Below are 22,717 nucleotides of genomic sequence, written 5' to 3'. Positions count from 1 at the left end.
TGTGTCTGTGTGTATATATATGTTATATATATATATATATTAGGTAATCTCTCTATATATATTGGACAAAAATCTCATTTTATCCTGTCAACAACCCTTTAAAGTGAACATTGTCATTATCCTCATTTCCCTGATAAGGATACTGAAGCTGAGAAATGATAAATGGATCTTAGGTCTTCCTAACTCCATGTTCAGCCTTCTGTCCACTCTACCACCAGGTAACTGATTTTGATGTTCTAAGCAATGAGCTAAGTTTGGGGCATAGAAAGACAAAAGTGATCAGTCCCTGAGAGTTTGTTCTAACATGAAAATCAAAATTATATATATTTATATATATATATATATATATATACATATACATACACATGTACATATGTGTATTAGATATGCAAAGCTGATACCTTGGATGAGAAGTCACTAATACTTGTGATAGGGAAGGAGAGATGGACAAGGAAATAACCCCAAAGGTGACTATGTTTGAGTTGATCCTTGAAGGTATACCAAGAGTCAGAGGGCTAGAAGGAGAGCCTTCCTGCCATATGTCAGTACAAAGGCATAAACATGGGAAATGGAGACTAGGACAGCAAGATGAACAATATGTTGGCATAATAGAGTATATGAGAAGGGTTGTAGGGGAGAAACATAAAAGAAGACTAGCAAGGCAGAATGCAACTATTTGGTAAAGAACTCTAAATGTCACTTAGAAAAATATTTATTGGATTCTTGAAATAATAGAGATTCAATTGTTCTAAGGAGATGATACTTAGACATGAGCTTTAAGAAAATCACATCGAGTCTTTGGAGGATAGAATGGACTGTGAAGAGATATAAATAGGGGAACTCAATAGAAAACCATCGAAATAGTCACAACAAAAGCTAATGAGGTTTTGAACCAGGATGGTGGCTGCTGTCATATATATAAAGACAAGGCAATATATATGAGGAATATTATGGCAATAGGAAAAAAAGAACAACAGTATGTGGGGTGAGAATGAGAAGTTGAGGATGACACTGTCATCAAAAACCTGAATGACTTAAAAGATGGTGATATTTTTCATGGAATAGGAAAGTTCAGAATGGGTCACTTTTTGAGGAAATAAAATGTGCTATATTTTTTTTTACAGATTGGGTATGAGATACCTTTGAAGCATCCAGTTTAAATTGTCCATTATGCAGCTGCTATTTTCAGTCTAGAATTTAGGAGAGAGGCTAGGTTGAATCTATAAATCATAGAATCAACCAGATGGAAATATTTATTCAGTGATGGTCACCAAGTGAAAGAATTTCTAGAAAAAAAGAGAACATAACCCAATGGAACTTTGGGAGTACATTCACAGTTAGAAATATGGATGAAGATCCAGAAAATGGAACTGTGAAGGAACAATCAGAAAGAGTGGGGAACCACATTTTTGATGAAAAACTAGAGAGGAAAGAAATACAAAGTGGCAGTAGAACAAACTGTGCAGAGATTTCAAGAAGAATGAGATTAGAGAAAATATCATTAGATTTGGGAATTCAGAGTTATGTAGTAACTTTGGAGAGAGCAGTCCAGATGAGTGATGAGATCAGAAGCTAGATTGTCAATAACTTTAGAAAGTACAGTAGAAAACTCTTTTCCATATTTCTCCTAACTGGGAATAATGTTGAAAATAGCAACAAAATGTAATTTGAAAGAAATGACCAAGCACACAAGGATATTGCTTTTGAATGCTTAAATATACCACTAAAACAATCCAGTGTAATGGACTTTGCTACCAGTAGCAATGCAACAAGCCAGGACACTCCTGAAGGACTTATAGGAAAAAATGCTAACCACAGTGAGAAAAAGAACTATGGGAATAGAAATGCAAAAGAAAAACCTATGTTATCACTTGTCACATGTATAGATGGGTATGTGATTTGGGGTTTAGGCTTTAAAAGATTGCTCTACAACAAAAATTAGTAATATGGAAATAGAAATCAAGTGATAACATTTGTACAACCCAGTGGAATTCCTTGTGAGCTCTGGGAGCAGGGAGGGAAGAGGAGAGGGAAAGAAAATGAGCCATCTAAGCATGGAAAAATCTTTTAAAATAAAAATAAGTAAGTAAATAAATAAATAAATGAGGTGGAATTTTAAAAAAAATGGCCACTAGGAAGAATGATAGTATGTTATAAGTTCTGAATAACAGTATATACTTTTCTTTTTATAGAAAACAAGGAAAAATTTCTCCATTAACAAAAAATTATAATTTCTTCCTCAGTGGTAGTTTACTCATACATCTAGAAGAGATCTATAAAAGTGTTATACAAGCCTTAACCCCTTGAATCATGACTCCTGTATATATGTTTGCTGCAGAAAAATCTCTCCAACAATGTATTAAATACTCAGAAAACTATTAGCTTTTTGTTGTAGCCATTTTCACAGTAAGTATTGGATATATTAAACAAGCATTTCTGAAAAAGAAACATTGGAAAACAGTCCACAATAGTGGTAGGGACTCAATATATTAAAAATAATAAAATTGGAAGTTCTCATTAAGTTATGGGAAAATGTAAATTAGATTCTTTGCAAGTTAAATGCAAATTTTATAGTAAAAGTTACTCCTTTTACATGTCTATGGGGGAAAAAATCCTAGGAGTTTTAGTGAACTTTAATTTCATCATGAATCAACACTATGCCATGGCTGCCAAAAATGCTAGTGTAATACTTTTACATCCATTAAGAGAGTCATTGTGTCATCTCACATCCTACACCAAGATAAACTCAGAATGGGTGAATGACTTGAATATAAAGAAGGAAACTGTAAGCAAATTAGGTGAACACAGAATAGTATACATGTCAGATCTTTGGGAAAGGAAAGACTTTAAAACCAAGCAAGAGCTAGAAAAAAATTGCAAAATGTAAAACCAATCATTTTGATCATATCAAATTAAAAAGTTTCTGTACAAAAAAAAACCAAAAACAATGCAACCAAAGTTAGAAGGGAAGTAAAAAATTGGGAAACAATCTTCATAACAAAAACCTCTGACAAAGGTCTAATTACTCAAATTTATAAAGAGCTAAACCAATCGTACAAAAAATCAACCTCACACCTAGCAGATTGTCTAACATGACAGCAACGGAAAGTAATGAGTGCTGGAGGGGATGTGGTAAAGTTGGAACATTAATTCATTGCTCGTGGAGTTGTGAATTGATCTAACCATTCTGGAGGGCAATTTGGAACTATGCCCAAAGGGCACTAAAAGAATGTCTGCCCTTTGATCCAGCCATAGCACTGCTGGGTTTGTACCCCAAAGAGATAATAAGGAAAAAGACTTGTACAAGAATATTCATAGCTGCGCTCTTTGTGGTGGCCAAAAATTGGAAAATGAGGGGATGCCCTTCAATTGGGGAATGGCTGAACAAATTGTGGTATATGTTGGTGATGGAATACTATTGTGCTAAAAGGAATAATAAAGTGGAGGAATTCCCTGTGAACTGGAACAACCTCCAGGAATTAATGCAGAGTGAGAGGAGCAGAACCAGGAGAACATTGTACACAGAGACTGATACACTATGGTACAATCGATTGTAATGGACTTCTCCATAAGTGGCAATGCAGTGATCCTGAACAACTTGGAGGAGGGATCTATGAGAAAAAACACTATCCACATTCAGAGGAAAAACTGTGGGAGCAGAAACACCAAAGAAAAACAACTGCTTGATTACATGGGTGGAGGGGGATATCATTAGGAATGTAGACTCTAAATGAACATCCTAGTGCAAACACCAACGACATGGAAATAGGTTTTGATCAAGGACACAAGTAATACCCAATTAAATTGCATGTCAGCTATGAAAAGGGTTGGGGGAGGGAGGGAAAAATATGATTCTTGTAACCAAGAAATAATGTTATAAATTGACTAAATAAATTAATTTAAATTTTAAAAATTAAAAATTAAAAAAAAGAGAGCTGTTGTGTCCAGAATGATAGAGGTGATAATCCTTATTCTGCTCTATAGTGACTACATATAGAATATGGCATTCAGTGCTTCTTATCATATTTAATAAATGACATTGGTAGTCTAGGATCTCAAGAAGGGGGTAGTCAAAATTGTGAAAGAGATGATAGACCGTGCCATAAGATCATTTGAAGAAACATGGGGAATTAAATAGAATTGAATATTTCAGGGGTGTGGGGGGAGGGCAAATGGGGAAAAGCATGAAAGCTATCTTTGAGTATTTGAAAAGTTAGAATATGGATATCAGATAATTATCATTTATATTCTACTTGGAACCAAAGAGTAGAAAGAGGGACAGTGGACAGAAATAGCAGAATTATGGGTCAAAAGTTCAATATAAAGAAAAACTAACTGAAGTGTGAAGCTATCCTAAAGTTGAAGGGGCTATTTTAGTAGGTGGTGGGTTCCCCATCACTGGAAAGGTTCAGATAGAAGCCAGATAACCACTTGATAATTTAGAGAGGATTCCTGTTAAGGTGTGAGTTGAAGTCTGATGATCTTTCACGTTCCTTACAGTCATGAGATTCTGTGATTTTGTTTCCTTCATGTGGTTATTGCTAACAAATAATGTGGAGATCAAATAACAATCACATCATTTCTCAAGCATAAAGGCACTAAAGAGTAAAGAAATTTTAGAAATATAAGTGTTCAACCTAACAAAATTATTGCTTTTTAAATGTTTCAAAAAATCAGTTTTAGTAAGCTTCTACTATGTACCAGATACTTGGCTACGGATGCTACAACATAAATGAAACAATTCCTAGCCTCAAGAAATTGCTTTTGTGTGACTTGTTTATTTGGGATCCCAAATTAATTTTCCCATGGAAAGGATGGTAATGAAGTTTTCAAATCAATCCATGAAAATCCACTTATCCTCTGATGCAATTAAAATACTTTAAGACTTCTTTAAGAATTGTGGTGGAAAAGCATTCCAAGCATGTGTCAGTGCACAAGCATAGGCATGGGAAATGGAGCATTAGAACTCTCAAGCAGGACAGTATGTCCCCACCATAGCATGTGTAAGGAGAAGTCATCTCTCAAAGTATTGGCTTGAAGGACTATGGTTTTGAACTGAACTAGAGTGTGTGTATGTGTGTGTGTGTGTGGGGGGTGAATAATGCCTAGATACTGTTACTAAATAAATATTAAACTAATCCTAAAGAAAATGAAGTTGAATAAGGAACAATTTAAAATTTATTTTCTTGAATACTGGTAATTAAGGAAAGGTAAGCTTAATTAAAAGGGAATAAAGAGGTAATTGAGACTTCTGTACTGATTCCAAAGGAGATTTAAAGACACTTTCAAGGGATTTAGAGGTTAATGGCACTGGTTCTTTTTTCTAATGAAATTTCACAACTAACATATTTTCCTTGATATAGGAATCACTAGCAGTATCTTTGTGCTTTTTGTCCTTAAACAGGATTATCTTTTGGTTTAAAAACAGATAGACTGGGGGAAAAGGGAAAAGATATATTCTTGGAGTGATTGAGCAAGAATCAGGAGAGGAGAAGAAAGAAGGGGAGGGGTGATGAGTAGAGTGAAGATCGCTTGAAGTGAAACTGAGTAGTATACGATAGCAGAAAATGGGAAAATGCAACATGTGTTGAACAACCACATGTAACAATATGTAGAGGCAGGTAAAACATTAAAAAGAGCATTGCATTTCAAGTCAGAAGACATGGGTGCAAGTCTAGCTTTGTGACTGCAAACAAATCATTTTGCCGAGTCTTGTTTTCTTATGAAAATAAGATGGTCCTACATGATCTTTAGGGTTCTTTTAATAGATAAAACTATTGATCTTATATGTGGTGTCTCCAGGAGAAGGAAAATGGATATGATAGTTATGATGATGATGATAATGGAAATAATCAAATGCATTTATGTTATATAAGATTTATGAATAACTTTTCATATATTAATTTCATATTAACAAGATAAAAAGATACTTGGTCACTCAATACCTTGTTTGGTTGCTGTTTAAGTTTAGTAGAGATGAATAAGGCAATTGAGTGACCTATGAATTAGTTAAGGGAACAAAGGTAATGTGTGATGCCCATTGCTGGTAACTTGTGTTGATTATTTGTGAAATGACTATAATCTTTTTTTTTTCACTATACAAAATGGTCAATTGAAATCAGTTTTATTGTATGTGCTTTGAGAATCTAAACTAATTTATTAACCTAAATATAATTTGAAGCCTAACCGCATTCTAATAAAGTAAGAGTTGCTTTTTGATTCTTTGCTTTATGTTCATTGAATGCGTTTCCTTGCCTGGTGTAAAGATTTAAAAGTTGACTCTCCTTATACTCCCCATTTTCAAAGTTGGACATATCCAACAGATAATTGAATTATTCCTGTGTATAGGATTTGTGGAATATACCTTTATATGCCTTTCAGAAAAGTTGGTAATGACTTGAAAAAGAAAAAAAAAGGGGGGGTCCCTATATAAAAACCTTTGATTTAATTAAAAATTACCATCTCAGAAGAGTGAAGAAGTCAAACCAAGGGCATTGTAGCTGGAAATTGTTCTTTCTGTGTCAGCTCTATCTATTGTTTAATTTCTCAGTTTAGAGACTTGTAGCCGACAATGTGACTAAAATGGATCTTAAGATAATACTGAGATCAGTAGGTTCTATACCATCCCTTGGAACTGTAATTCATTATGGCTTATATGAACTTGGGTGGTCTTATCCTTTCCCAGGCTTTTTCAGAGAACTGCAATCTCCTGAGTCTTGTTGCCCAATATAGTAGGAACTCCTCATTTGATTTCTGTCAGGGAAGTAAGATAAGATTCAGAAGATACTTTCCTTAGTGTTAAGTCTTTATAGGCAACTGTGTCCACTGAGGATAATATCACCTCTACAGTTTAACTAAATCCCTAATACAGCAAAGAATTTTGTAACACAGTTTAACTGTATTAAAGCCCTTATAAAATGCATTTGTTTCAATACTAGTTTTTGTGATGTTCAGTATTCAAAGCCATGAAAAGCTTTTCTAGTTCAGTAGCTGTGAAAGCACCTTTGAGTTTCTGGGCAAATTACAGAAGCCATTTCCAATAAGTATTCTGAAGGCCACAAACATTATGTGGTAAAATGAGAGAGAGCTGAATGAATGAAGACATAAAAGATCCGTGTATTGGCCATAAATAACATCATAAGGAAGTCATTTGACTACAGTTCAGAGGGATCAATTGATATCTTTAAGAGAGAGATGTGTAAATCAACTTTTGTCAACAAATGCAAGAGAGAAAAGTGAAGGATGACAGTAATATTTCAATTTAATAGAATGCACAGATTTGAACTGCACACGTAGCTCCATATAATACTTGAGGGTCCAGCAGATAGAAAGCTCCAAGGAAGATTATTTGAAAAATAATATTATAGGAATTACTATACTGGGCCTCTCCTTACTCATTGATAATGCTGGCAGTGCCTATCCCAGACAGCATTACTTCATTATCAAGTGTTTTTATTTTTTAATTTTTAAATTCTTATTTAGGGGGTTTTCTCCTATGTCACCTCCCCTAAGTTCTTCCATCTACCAATCACAGTAGACGTTTTCCAAAGGACAGCCCATTCTGAATTCACAGATGAGTCGACTAATCCCTTTAGTAAGTTTGAACCAGAAAAACTTCTGAATAAGTTTTCACCTTTTTGCTCCTTGTAAATTCACAAGTTGCCTGACCTTTATAGGTACTTAGCACCCTATTGTATTAATTCTAAAAATAGGCATGGCTTAAGTATGGGTGTAAGCATTTCTCATTGTTCAGCAAGGAGTTTTCTCCCCTAAAGCAGTCCTAAGTAAGGGTGGAGTAGAGGTCCTCCCATTTCTGATCCAAGTAGAGTTCTCACATTTTAGATCTAAGTAGCTTCACTGTTTAAAGTGGGGAATGGTCTTAACCAAATGTTCTAAGGTAGAGTCTGAGAAATTTCAAGATTCTCAATATGTATGTATGCATATGTGCATACATGCACATATCTACATCTAGTCTATTAATCTATACATACCTTATGACTGAAAGTGTTCAAGAAGAGCCCAGTTATTGAGGATAAGGAGAATTTCTGCATAGAATGGTAGGTTGCCTTTGAATATCTTTAAGATCTTGTCTACCTGCAAGATTTTGTGGTTTGATGATATTAAGATTTAATAAGTATATTTTGTCATAGAGATAACTTGTAGTAAAGAAATGGCACCAGTGTTAGGGACTGAAGACAGGTAGGGATTCATATCCTCCTTCAATTTGACACTGGGCTGCTTTATAATACTATCGGGTACAGATTGGTATTGGGACAAGGAGATTCCAGTTGGCAAATTCCCTATCCAGATTCCACAAACTGGACCAAAAGAAAGCACAAATATTCCTTGGAATATTTTTTCTGTCACGTTTTTAAATTTCAAAAATATTTTGACCCAGGTTCTTGATAGGAGTTCTCTGAATCAGGATGAAGCGTGGCAATTCTTAAGTAGCTATTGGTCATGATGTTTCTTTAAATTTATTAATATATTCTTGCTTAAGAAACATGAAGGTCTCTAAGGTTGTCATGAGCAGTTTCTGGCCTTTTGATTAATTGTGACATGAATTGTATGCATTCGTTCTCCTTTCTCAACCTAAATATATAAGAAAAGCAAATTTTTATTGGTGTTAGCACAAAGTATGCAGGAGTTAAGACCTGAGTGCCAAGATTTTTAGTTGTTTGAAGTTTTTCCCTCACTGGAATATGACAAATTAAAAAGAAATCTTAAAACTGGAGGCGAGGGAAATCACTAACTGAATAGTGATTAGACTTGTTCTACATCAGCCTGTGCTGTTTCATTATACACCCACCCTGTTCTGTGGGCTACAGCTTTGCACATATTCCTTATTGTTCAACATATGTGAACCCATGAAACTCCTGTTCTTTGTTGATTATGATTGTTTGCTTGGGTTTGCATTAATGTAGAAATAGAATGACCTAGAAATTGAAATCAAAGTTAGAAACTTTCAACCTTACAGGTTTAGGTCTGTATTGCATCAGAGCATCAGAAACCATCTTTCCTTTGCCCTGACCTTACTTTGATTAGTGAAGGAAGTTGCAGGTTTTTTCCTCTTCTATTTCCATAAAAATGAGAGGAGGAACCAAAATAATAATAATAATAATTTACAGAACTTTTAAAACCCAAGATCTACTTGCAGTTTATTTTCTCAAAATATAATTGAGAACTCCAAATGATGTTTATATGATATAAAGATAATTCCCTTCAGTTGCATTGAAGCTCAGTAATGCAGGGAACATGAACATGAAATACCTTCCATTCTTTAAAAATAGTCATCTATAATTTGCAACTCAAAACACTAAAATGTACTTTTACTATATTGACATTGTTCTGCTTTGTCCTCTCATTTTGTTCATTCTACGTGCCTTAGTTCTTCCCATTTTCTTTTCTGAGTATCTTCTTACAGTTTTTGGTCATATATATTTTATATATTATTTTCCCCTAATATATATAAAACCAATTTTTAATATTTAGCTTTTAAAATGTTTATTTTGAGTTCCAAATTTTCTATGTCCCTCTCTCTTTCTTTCAAATCCCCTAACCCTGAGACTGTAAAAAATCTGATAGAGATATTACAGGTGCAATAATGTAAAACATTTTTCTATATTAATCATTTTTGTAACAGATCTTAAACAACAAAAAAATGAAATAAAGAAAATTAAATATATGTTTTGATCTGTATTCAGAACTCGCCAGGTTTTTTTTGAGGTGGATGATATTTTGTATTATGAGTCTTGGGGATTTTCTTAGATCACTATTTTGCTGAAAACAACAGGTCATTCACACGTGCTATTACTGTGTATAATGTTCTTCTGGTTCTGCTCACTTCTTTCATCAGTTCATGTGAATCTTTCCAGGTTTTTCTGAAATCATCCAGCTTGTTATTCCTTATCGGACAATAGTGTTCTATTATAACTTATATTTTGAAAACAGTGGAATAAATTATAGCCTCTTCCCATAATAAACTGATGTTTTAGGGTGTTTTTATGTTGCTAGTTTTGGTTAGATATTCTTTTAGAGCAAATCTGTAATTTTTAAAAAGTTTGAAAAATGCCTGTTTCATATGTCATTGTATCCATGGATAGATTTCAGAGAGTCCATGAACTTAGCCGAAAAAAGCAGTTTATATAACTTACTTTTCATGAAATTTGGCATTTACTTTCATTTTATGTATGAAAACCCATGATTTCTGAGAGTGGGGCCATAAGGTTTCACTACTATGTAAAGGTTTTCATAACATAGGTTAGGGCACCTCAGGCTTAAAGGGAAGAGAGCCCACCTTTCTAATGTTTGTTTATCAGATAAAACAGCTTTCTCTCCATAAAAGTCATTGATTCTGTTTAATGTTATGCTTAATGTCAAATTATCATATATTATTTACCAGCTTCTCATACTCTACAAGCCAACTTAACTTCATAACACTTAATCTGTGGCAGATTTCCTTTTTAAGTTTCTTGAGAGTCCCTATTCAGTTTATTATTTTCTTTCATAGGCATTAGAGTTCCTGACTAGAGTTCTTTATAGAGCTTGCTTTGTTGATCTTACAACCCCTCTGTGAACTATAAACCTAAATTTAAGGAAGATTTTTGAAACACAAACTTTTCCGCTTAAACTATTCCATTTTTACAAAGTTGGTCCAGAGTATTACCCAACCCCTTTTAATTCCAGTGCCTACCTATCTCCTGTCAATTATTTCCTATTTCTCCTCTCCTTAGCTTGCTTTGCATATATGTATTCACCTGTTGTCTCACCCACTCCATTGTAAGCTCTTAGAGGGAAGGGATTGTCTTTTGTCCCATTTTCATTTCTGTATCTAACACTTGGTCCAGTGTCTGGAGCATAGTAGGTGCTTACTAATTGTTTATTGATCTATAATACTTTTACATCAGATCCCCCTCCACCAACCTGGAGTGAGTTGCATGGAAGAGAGTTAGGATACCGAAACAAACAACAATTCTTCCCATTTTATCTTGAATCAGTTTAGCATACTGTGTGGTTCCATTTTGAATTAATTTATTTCCAAAGTATCTCACACAATCCAATTTCAATTTGAAGTAAAAAAGAAAAAAACCCCTCTAAAACCAAAGAGAAATATTTGCAGCTGTGTATTCCAATGGAAAAAACACTGCCTCTGGAGGCAGAGGTCCTGGGTTCAGATCCTACCTCTTCCCCTTATCCATGTGACCTTAGACCAATCACTTAACTTCCATGGACCCTCAGTTTCCAAATCTTTGAAATGAGAGAATTAAACTAGATAATCTATGTGGACCCATCTGGTGTTAGAACTATGATTCTTTGATTTTAAAATGTTTAAATATGCTCTAGTACGCAATTCCTTTACCCTCCACAAATGTGAATGATAGAGCATTTACTACATAGGTTAATAGTCAGAAGGAAAATCTGCCTGCTGAATCTTAGAACACAACAAGGAAAGAATCTTTGATCATTGAGTGGAAATATTACTTTGAGCACCTTTCCCACTAGGTCATGCGACATTATCACCGGTGCTTCATTTTTTAGTGAAAGAAGACAGTTTTCTTAAAAATATCAGATATCAATTCACCTAATACTAGAGGAATCTTTCAGTTTGTGATCTTAGTTGATCCATTAATGATTTCTTAAAGTTGACATTGCAATCACACCCCTCACTGAAACTGGCTATAATTCAAAGACCTAATCTGCCTGTTTTACTCTGAAGGGGTTTGACTAAGATCTCTCAGGTCTCTTCTGCTGTTTTCTGTGAATCCTAAGGGTTTCAAGATAATAAATCCAATGGGTATCAAATTTCCGCACATGGAAAGGTCTTTCTTTATGTCAAATGGAAAAATGTCTTTCCTAAACTCCCTACCTCCCATCCAAGTTCAGCATTCAGATTTTACATAACAAAAATAATGATAATATATACTTTATTAATTATTATTCAAGGTACAGTAGAAACCTTTGCCATTGTTACATTTGATTAGTGGATGAAGATGTGGAGAATCTTCCAGAGGAAATTTTCTTAAAGGAACCTTTTCCTCGAATTCCTTTCATGATTCCATTATTGTGCCATCTTTTATGTTGACTGAAGCAATGGACAATATTGCCTTTTGGCAATCAACTTAAAACTTGTAGAGTATGTGACATTTATCTTCCTTCTGTATTTTCCCATCATCTAAACAGTATTACTATAAGAGTTTGTATGGTTTTATTTAAATACTAAAAAAATTCATTATTAAATTATTGTTGTTGTTCAGTCATTTTTAGTCTTGTCTGACTCCTTGTGACAATAGTTGGGATTGTCTTGAGAAAAATTATGGAGTGGTTTGCCTTTTCTTTCTCTAGCTCATTTTATAGATGAAAAAACAGACAAACAAGGTTAAATGACTCACCCAGGGTCACACAGCTAAGTATATGAGGCTGGATTTGAATTCAGGTCTTCCTAAATTCTTCCTAACATAAACTCTATGCTCTATCCACTGCTGCACTTAGCTGCCCAAATTGTTGTTGGGTGGAGGAAAACAAACAAACAATATTTTTTTCTCTGACAAAAACCATTTGCTACTATAAAGGCAACTAAATATTTAGGGAAGATTATTGGAAATAGCACCTTGGATGAGTTCCAGCACTTCAATTTAACAACAGCCCCTTCCTTATCCCACCCCCCACTCCTAGAGGAAAAACTTAAAAATTTAAAAAAAACCCTCATCTTCCTTTTAAGTTAGAGACAGAAAAGTAGAGTCATTGACTAAATGATCAGGATTCCACCTCCCAATCCCCCACCTCCGTGGCCATTTTTACCTACAGGTGACTTCCTTTCTGTAAAGGGCTAGAATTCCACAAATGGAGACATGTATGATGAGATGAAAAAACCTTAAAACAAAACCTGGTCAAAATATTTATTGACTTCATTTAAAAAGCTGTTAGTGTATATCTGGAAAATGCAAGAAGTATTTTTTTCTCTTCCTGTTTTCTGTTGAATTGAGTGACAACTTTAACCATTTATATGTTTAACAGATGTGTTACTGGGTTTATTAAACAAAACTCTAGCATTTTAGTTTACAACATTTTACTGCTACATTTCAAACATCAGAGAAATAGAGGCATACTTTCTTGAGACCTCTAGGATTATCAGTCTTCTTTTTGGACTTTGCTTATTAATGGTTCTAGAATAAAACTAAATTGGTTAAGAGACAGAGACAATGAGGGAAAGGAGTTGAGAGAGAGAGAGAGAGAGAGAGAGAGAGAGAGAGAGAGAGAGAGAGAGAGAGAGAGAGACCCAGCCAGCCAGCCAGCCAGCCAGCCAGCCATCCTATTTGATTTTTCAAAGGGTATTTTATCTTCTTGGTTTCCTTCCAAAAGGAGGAAAGGCATAATATTGTGGTAGTACATTGATTCCCCATTAGATATCTGTTTTGGAAAAGGGCATTTTGAAGGACAACAACAGGTTATTTGTCAAATTACTTTGTTTGGTCAGTTCAGAAGAAGCTGTTCTGCAAATGTGTCCACCCCTCTGGCATGTCATCTTTGAAGAATGCCTTTAAGCCTTTAGAGTTATTTCCTGATCTTCTAAGTTCAGTTTTTTGAAAAATTCCATACAGTGCAGACAAAAGCTGTTACAAGGAACTTTGGAAGGAACCTTAATGATTTGTTAGTCAGACAACTTTATTCTTTAGAGGAAAAACTGACTCCCAAACTGGCATGAACTGTCATAATTACTACCCTTTACATGACACTTTAAGGTTTACAAAATGCTTTTCATATGGTATGTCATTTAATCCTCACATGTCTGGGGAAAAAAGACTATTTCCCCCCATTTTATAGAAGTGGATCTGAGAGAGAAATCAAGTGACTACCCCAGAGTTACATAGTTATTAGTGTCCAATGCAGGACTTGAACTCATCTTTGCCTGACTGGACATCAAATTCAGGTTGTCTATTCACTGGGCCATCTACATCTCTGATTACCAAATCTAAAACTCTTTATAGTCTCAGTAATATGAAGATCAGTCAGTCAGTGAACCTTTCTTAAGCACCTATGATGTGCTGTGCATCATGTCAATTTCTGAGTACACAATAAAAGGCAGCAACATGGTCCCTGTCCTAAGGAGCTCATATTCAGATGGAAGAGACAACATGCAAATAAGTAAGAGAATGGAGTTTTACTCAAGATGTCTTTTTTTTAGATTTAAACATAAATTTCTGAAATTGAAAAAGAAAAATAGTCATGATCCCAGAATCCCAAATTTCTCCTTGTTTGAAGCGTCTTGTTACTGTGAAGAAGGAAGTATTAATCAGTCACTTAACATTTCTGACTACTATGTGCCAGATATAGTACTAAGTGCAGTACATTAAAAAAGAGGTACTGGACAGTCTCTGCCCCTCAAGGAGCTCCAAGTCTAATGGAAATAGCTAACATTTATATAATTTCTACTATGTGCATGGGCACTGTGCTAAGCACTTTACAGATATCTCATTTGAGAAAGAGGTGCTATTATTATCCCCTTTTTACAGTTGATAAAATTAGGGCAGAGTTCATTAGTTAGCATCTGGGGTTAAATTTGAACCCAGATCTTCCTGATTCCCAACTCATGTATTCTATGCATTGTACTAAGTCCTGTAATGTTTCTGGCCTTCATCTTCTGCATGCTAATGCAAGTCATTCAGAGATCTTCTTGTAACTAAACACTGGGAGCCTAGAGAGTGATTAGGAGTTTTAAAGGATGAAGAGATGCTCTAATTACATGAAAAGGGAAGGGGTGGGAATAGGGAGGAAGGAAAAGCAGAAATGGAAGGAAAAGAATTCATTATTGTGTCCATTTGCTAGAGTATGTGACTCCTCTTTTCTACAGTGGTTTTGTTTGGAAAATGCAATTAGCTCAAGCAATTTTTGATATTGTTTCTTTTCTGTTTTTTTTTAAATTGTTTGTATGTGTTAACAACTACAGTAAAATGAGAAGGAAAAAACATTTCTTTTTTTCCCCCATCCTCTCCCAGGATTTCCTGCTACAGATTTTTACTGTGTTTCGAATACTGATACGACCCGAGATGTTTCCAAAAGACTGGACTGTCATGCGCTTGGTTGCTAACAAGTAAGACACTTCCATTGCTTATAAATATAGTTTTCTGTTCCGTGAGAGAGGGGATTCTGAAAGGACTTCCATTGGGTGTTTAGATTACTTTTGACTGTCTTCCCATTTCCCCATATTAATTGATCTCCTTAAAAAAGCATGATGTATTCAGAATTCATCATGAGTGTATGCATGGGGCAAGAATTGGTTTCCACATCCACCTGCCCAAGCAGTCTTTGTATGTATTTCCAAGTCCCCAGGTAGAGGAGTGATAAAAGCTTTGGTACTAAAGAGCTTTTCGTTAGCCATGTCCCCAACATAGCTCCAACTGCAGAATACATTTATAGAAGCAGACGTGTTAAAACTTTGCAAAGTAGCAAATCATATAATATGGCATAATGTATTTTAAATAACTACAGAAGCAGTGTTGACAGTTCCAGCTTTTCTGTTTTTGCAGACATACAAAGAGTGTTGCTACAGCCCTCTTTAAGGCTTGGAATATTTGGTGTGATTTCGTGAGAAGAATGAAATTAATTTCAGTTCAGCCAAAATCCAGTGTCCTGCAGCTTTAGAAAGCACTTAGCACAGTGATGGCATATAGTAGGTGCTTAATAAATGTTTAGAAATTATTGAATGGTTGATTTTGGTATATTTATTCTGCTGTTAAGCCATGCTACCATTTTTTTCTGTATATGAGGATTGGACAACTACAGTATATAATCCACAGGGTTAGTTAGGAAAGTCTCTACTAGAGGAAAGGACCTTGCTTCTTTCCTATCTTTAGCATCACAAATTTTAAAATGATTTTTTATCCTATTTTGGTCATTGATTCTCAGGATTGTTTGTTTTTGTTTTTCTCTCAAAGGCTAGTGAATGCAATTCAGTAAACATTTGTTAAATGCTTATTATTTGCCAAGCACTATATTTGAGATAGAAAAACAAAAACAAAGCAAACCTTGCCCTTAGGTAACTTCATATCAGACTTAGAGCCTTGACCAAAGCTATCCATGCAGTTTGCTTGGCAAGGGTATTGGAATGGTTTGCCATTCTCTTCTCCAGTGGATCCTTTTATCAGGCAATCAGACGTTAAGTGTCTTTTTTGTCCAACATCACCCAAGTAGTAAATGTCTGAAGCCATATTTGAACTCAGGTCTCCTTGATGCCACTGTGCCTCCATGTTACCTCTAAGGGAGTGACCAAGGAGTTATTGACCTAAACTGAGATTTAGCTTTTGAGTAACCACATAGTTTTTCAGGTTTGCTAGTTTGTTTTTAATATAGGACAAGCATTATTATTGCTAGACTTCATTTTTGCTCAGAATGTCATGTTTGTAGTCTCCTTTTTAATTTATTTTATATCTTGCAGTTCTCTCCAATGTTCAAGTTTTTTTTAGATATTTTTCTTCAATTGAGAAGAGAAATTGGGTCATAATTCTTTAATTTAAATAGCATGGCAAAACAAATGATGACTCACAAAATATATTTTGTCAAAAACTCACCCTCAATCCCCCTCGTTACATTATTGCCTAAAAACAAAAACAAAAACCCATTGGTGCTGATGTGGTCCTGAAGGCACCACCTACCAGTACAGAGGCATTAGAGGTTAATTGCAAAGTGCTTCATTCAATAAGTTGATCACTGCCAGGATTCTAACAGCAAAACTTGTCCTTCTGACCTAAAAACTATCTTTTTCTCCATTCCTCTTATAAGACGTTATCCTTACTTGCTTTCTCATCATTTACCTTTCCATTTTAAGGAGGGAGTTTCCCTTTGCTAAATTTATCCAGCATGGATATTGGGAAGTGTGGAACAGGCTTAGGAGAAAGAAACCTGTGTCAAAGGGGATCTTTGAGACTCATTATCTACTCCAGTGGTGCCAGCAAGATTAATAGTACAGTCCTTTCTTTGAGGGTACATCGGCATTTTAAGCCAGTCTTTCACTGTTGGGAGCTCCCTTAAGGACCAAGAGGAGAGCCAGTGTTATGTATCTTTTTTGTATTCACAGTGCTTGCGACCCTGCCTAGCACATAATAGATGCTTAATAAATATTGACTGATTGATTGAGAAATACTGAGAAAAAAAAATCCTAGAATGAAGGGAAAGGGAATAAACATTTATGCAATACCTACTGTGTGAAAGGGTCAGTGCCAAGCATTTTACAACTAGCATCTCATTTGGTCCTCACAGCAGTCCTTTGAGGTAGATGCTATTGTTATCCCCATTTTAAAGCTAAGGAAATTGAGGCATTTAGAGGTTAAGTGACTTACCCAGGGTTATTCACCTAGTAAATGTATGAGATTAGATTTGAACCCAAGTCTTTGTAACTCCAGAAGTTTGACTGTCAGTATAATTACAGTCCTGCTATCTCCTAGGAATCTATCCTTTTTCTGTCCTTTGCAATTTCTTTTATTCCTCAATCTTTCTTTTTTCTCTTAACAAATTTCTGTTTAGTAATGACCACCAGGCATATGTTAGCAGAATGTTGCACTATCTGTGAATTTTTTTTTCTGTTTCATTGCACCTAGATATCTGGAAATATCTAGATGATTAGCTAATTCTGTTGTTCTTGTTTCCATATGGTTACTTAGTATATCCATCTATATAAATATCTTTTACTGTTCTGACACATACTGGCTGAGAGACTCTGGACAAGTCATTTAACTCCTCACTGTCCCCAGACAACTTTCTAAGATTTTGAGTTACAGAGAAGTTGCCAGTTATTGAAAGAGTTTTAGATATTTCTCAGTTGAAATTGTTGTACTGAAACTTCTCTCTCTCATCAAGTCTTATATTGTATATACAAAGCAAATATATCTAACTTACACTCCCAAAGGGGAAAACATATATATTTACTTTTACATCTGTTTTAATAATGCAGTATGTTAATCCTGAGATGCTTGGTTAAACACATAATTCTCACTAATGTGGATTTTTCAAAGATTGAGATCACAGCCTTTCCATTCCTTACGTCCTATAGAATTCTTGCCTTTCATGGTGGGTCTACCCAACATTTCTGTGGGCATCTCTCTATCTTTATTGACTTTCTATGGACTCCATTAGCCCATGTCTATCTAAATGACTGGCCTGCCTCCTTTTCCATGCACACATTTCTTTGACAATACAATTTACCCTACTTGTTTTCCTGGGCAATTCTTCTTTGATATTATGTTACCACCTATGCAGAAATATACTCTATGCCAGTGATGGTGAACCTTTTAGAGATCTCATACCACATGTCAGCTGCCCCCTTACCCCAGACAGGGGAGGGAGGAAGCACTCCCATTGGGCTGCTGAGCAGAGGGATGGGTGATATGAGAAATGTCCTCAGGCTTGGTGAAGAGTGGGAATGGAGCATTGCCCTCTGGCACTGTGCCATAGGTTTGCCAACACAGCATACCCTAGGTTCCCAAACAAAACCTTCTCTGAATCTCCAAACTTAAGAAAAAAAAATCTTTCCTTCTTCAACTCCTTTAGCCTCCTTTCCAGCTATCAGATATTTGCTGGAACCATAATTTGTTCACATGTTATTAATCCCTCCTATTCACCCCATTAGAGAGTAAGATAATTTAGGGGAGAAATCAGTGAGCATTTATTAAGTGCCTACTATATTCCAGGCACTATACCAAACAATGAGACAACAAAAAAAGATAAAGATAGTCTCTATTATCAGAGTTCATTTGCTATCCTATTTCCTTTAGAGTCAGAGAGCCTGACCCAGTGCCTTATCATAGTTGGGTTTCATTAAAGTTTCTTGAAATGAATGGTTTTAATGCAGACTGAAGGTGCTTAGTAAATGTAATGGTAAGAGAGAAAATAATAGCCTATGGTAATATAAAAGAAATATAAGGGAAATTAAAATTAAAACCCCCCAATACAGGGCATTTTTAAGATAACCAGTTCTTTTCTTCTTTCCCATGTGTATGCCAGGGATATTAAGAAAATTAGCCACATTATTATGTAGATTAGGGTGGGGAGAGTAAAAAGCGCTTGAGGGTATTCTCACTGAAGAAAATGAAAACTCTTTTGCCCTGGAGTAAAACTGAAAATCTCTTGTTTGTTGAGCAGAATCAGATTGAAAGTTTTCCTTCATTGTTCATTGCTGTTTTATTCCTGGAGATGACTGAGCTTATTTTAGAATACTTTATGAAATCACTGACTTAGTGGAGCTACCAAGTAAACTTAAAGACTATCTCATCCATGTCATGCTACTTCACGTCTGGTTCAGGGTTCGTCCAATCTACCCTCTGGGTACAGGTATGTTGCGGTTTAGTTGGGTCTTTTATGGGTTTAGACTCAGTAATCTGGAATTTTAGGTTTGTTCTAGTTACAAACCAATAAAAATTTTAAATTAAAGTCAAATGGCACTATATACACAAATTCTGATTCTAATGTGTCATGAATCTATGTCCGTCTAGACATCTAAGGAAATTCAAGCCCAGGCAGATTATACAACTGTTGTCATAGGCAACTAGGTGACTCGGTGCCCCTATAGTATTGGGTTTGGAATTGGGAAAACTTGAATGCAAATCTTACCTCAGCCACTAGTGGTGGCACCCTGGACAAATCACTTAACCCCGTTTCCTCATCTTTAAATGGAGATTTATAATACCACCTACATTCCAGGGTTGTTAATAATAGTAAATCAAACCCTTGAAAAATAAATGTGCCACATTTAAATACATAAATTATATTATACTTATTTAAAATATTTGGCAAAAGAGGCACTTATGAAACAGTGTAATCGCTTAATAAATGCTTATCTATTGCTGTATCTGTTCCATTATCAGTATGCGTGTATACACACATATATACAACTCTGTATGTTTATGTAAACATTGATAGATATATGCCTCTTAATGAGTTTGGAGATACTAGTTATAAGAATATGGTCTATGTGTAGATCCAACTTCTATTCCATTTAGGTAGGCTTCATTTAAAGGGAAGATGCCAAAGCTCTCTTTAGAAAAAGAATATTAGTTTAGTCAAAAGGGACCTATGAGATAGGGCAGAAACTTGGCCAGAGGTATGATGAAATGGGGCAGCCCCAAAAGAAGAATATTGCCACCTCTGCCTAAAGGAACTGAGATACTTTCTCCCTCAAAGACCTGGCCTTTTTAGTATTTTCTCTTTACATTCCCTATAACCTCATTGAAAATTCACCTTCCTAATGAAAGTGAAAACAATTATTTTACATTGTGAGAGAATCTTAAGGGTACAAAGGATTGGCAAACCTGTCATTCCATTTTGTCAGTATTTTAGGTTGTCATTCTAAGTGGTACTCTTAGCTCATCAACTCACCTCCTCTAGTCCTTGGTTATGGATTATAATTACACCCATCTATAACCACTCAACACCCTGTTCAAGTAGATTTTACTCTCTCTTCTTCACAGTTCCTCTTTATCTATTTGCTCTTCTCCCTCAATACCTTTCTGTCTGCTTACATGAATTACCTTAAGTGGATATTTTATGCTTCCAAGCCTTCTCTGGATGCTTTTAGAATTACATCAAATTATCTTATTCCTTTTTAGCTTCTTATTTTTCATATTTTAACATCACTACATTTTTTATAATTATCTTTTCCACCAAGAACACAAAGACAACAGGGGTCATTTTACCAGATTTTTATTTCCTGGCCATATTTTCTTTTCAGTACAAATATTGCAAGCCCAGTTACAACTCAATTATTTTTTCAGTTACTCTCAACCCACACATTTCAAGAATACAGATTTTTCTCCCTTTGACTTTCCCCTTTTCCACAAAATTATACAGCATATAGTGACCTGCTGGTTTCTGACCTTCCCTTTTATGTTTTAGGAGATCTTTGAAGAAGGTTTTTTTTATAATCTAACTCTGAAGCCCAGGAGAAGGTTAGATATAGAAAATAAGAGAGAAGGAGTGTGTCTGCTCCCTTAAAACCTAAAGACTCAGTGGAGGGTACTTAAATGAATGGGAAGAATACTGACAAACAAATGAAAAGGAAGGAAGTAAAATAGAGGCAGTATAAAATAGGAGTGTAAAACAACCAGCAGAATAAAACAGATCTGTTTGAGCATTTCAAGAAGACATTTTCATATATACTTTAATATATATTTGCATGGAAATGTTGGGTCATGCAATGTAGGTATAAAAAAAGCCAAAAGTTTTAAGACATGCAGACAAACATAATAGTCTGAGGCAGTCAGCAAGCACTTATAACCTTATGTCATATGGAGATACTATGGATAGAAAAAAAAGTCAAGAACAGTTCTTGTTGTCAAGAAACATAATTTAACAAGGTTGACAACATGTAGTCAACTATGCACAAAGAAGACATAGACAGAGTAAATTAAAGGTAATCTCAGGAGGAACTAACATCATGTTGGACCAGGAAAGGCTTCTTATTAAAGTACCTGGAATCAGAATTTTGAGTTTCTTGTGCAAAGTATAGCAAGCAGGTCTTTGTGATACTGGATCATAGATTACTTAGAGGAGAATAAGATATAAGAAGACTGGAAAAGTAGAGAGGGGCCATGTTAGTAAGGGCTTTAAAAGTTGAATGGAGGATTTTGCATTTGATCCTGGAAGTAATAAGGAGTCATTGGAGTTTCTTGAATGGGGGAGGGAATAGCTTAAAATGGTCAGACCTGAACTTTAGGAACATTATGAAGCATTGACTGGAGTGGGGAGAGACTTGAGGCAGGAAGTTTCTGCAAGTCATTATAATTATCCAAGTATAATATGATAAGGGCTTGTATCAGGGCAGTGACAGTATCCATAGAAAAGGAGGTATACACAAGAGATACTGTGAATGTAGAATTAAGTGGTGAACTGGGGTTACTTAGAGAATGATAGTGCCCTCAACAAGTAGGAAAGAGGAGATAGTTTGGAGTTAATGGTGAGTTCAGTTTTGGAAATGTTGAGTTTAAGATATCTAAGGACAGACAGTCTAAAATAACTAATAGTCAATTGGAGATGTGAGATTAAAAGTCAGGAGAGAGGTTAGATATGGACAAATGGACCTAAAAATCTGATAATTTAGTTCTTTGGGAGCCTCTGTTATTATCAAATAATAAAATATAGAGGAAGAGAAGACCTAGAGCCTTGTTTGGGATGAGTGAGGGGAACAGATGTTGTTAGCAACCATGACCCAGATGAGCACAGGTGCACCATTTTGTCCTTCAGAAAAAGGTGCAAGTGACTAATGTAAAGGGACATTAATGAAGTGGTTGAGTGTGATATCATATCAATATAGCACCAATTTGAAGCACTTAGTGGTAAAACAGTGCAGGGCACACAAAATGACCCCAAAGGGAGCACAAATGTCAATGAATGATCCTTAATATCTTTCTTTGCTGGCCAGCCCAAGTTATTATTGTAACTGATGAAAACAGAATAGTTCTCCACAATAGAGTTCTTCCCTGGAGAGAAGTAGAGGTTCTCTTGACTCTCTGTGGGCTTGGGTTGACTTCTTTTCTGTTAATTTTAATGTTTAAATAAAAGGGGCCTTTAAATACTGATGAAGGTAACTTGTGATTTCCTTGATGGTGGAGGTAAAGATGTCAGATAATAAAGTTACCAGGGCTTATCTGGGGATTGCCAATGGACTTGGGATTTGAGGAACCCCCCCCCATATAAAGATTGGATACTATGGTGCCAGTAAGAAGTACATTTC

General features: G+C 35.3%; 1 protein-coding gene across 9 annotated transcripts in view; it reads left to right on the top strand.

Annotated features, from left to right (window-relative positions):
• The window catches only part of DOCK4 (dedicator of cytokinesis 4), a 553,335-nt gene that overhangs the window by 419,918 nt on the left and 110,700 nt on the right, over positions 1 to 22,717 (top strand). For all 9 annotated transcript variants that reach the window (XM_007504147.3, XM_056799554.1, XM_001366207.5 and 6 more), the window contains one exon: positions 14,994 to 15,088. In XM_007504147.3, the coding sequence (XP_007504209.1) occupies positions 14,994 to 15,088 (95 nt within the window). The remainder of the gene's footprint in view (positions 1 to 14,993; positions 15,089 to 22,717) is intronic.

Source organism: Monodelphis domestica, chromosome 5 (genome assembly GCF_027887165.1).
Source record: "Monodelphis domestica isolate mMonDom1 chromosome 5, mMonDom1.pri, whole genome shotgun sequence".
Classification (NCBI taxonomy): domain Eukaryota; kingdom Metazoa; phylum Chordata; class Mammalia; order Didelphimorphia; family Didelphidae; genus Monodelphis; species Monodelphis domestica.
Note: the sequence above shows the minus strand (reverse complement) of the source record. Positions and strands in the feature narration are given on the sequence as shown.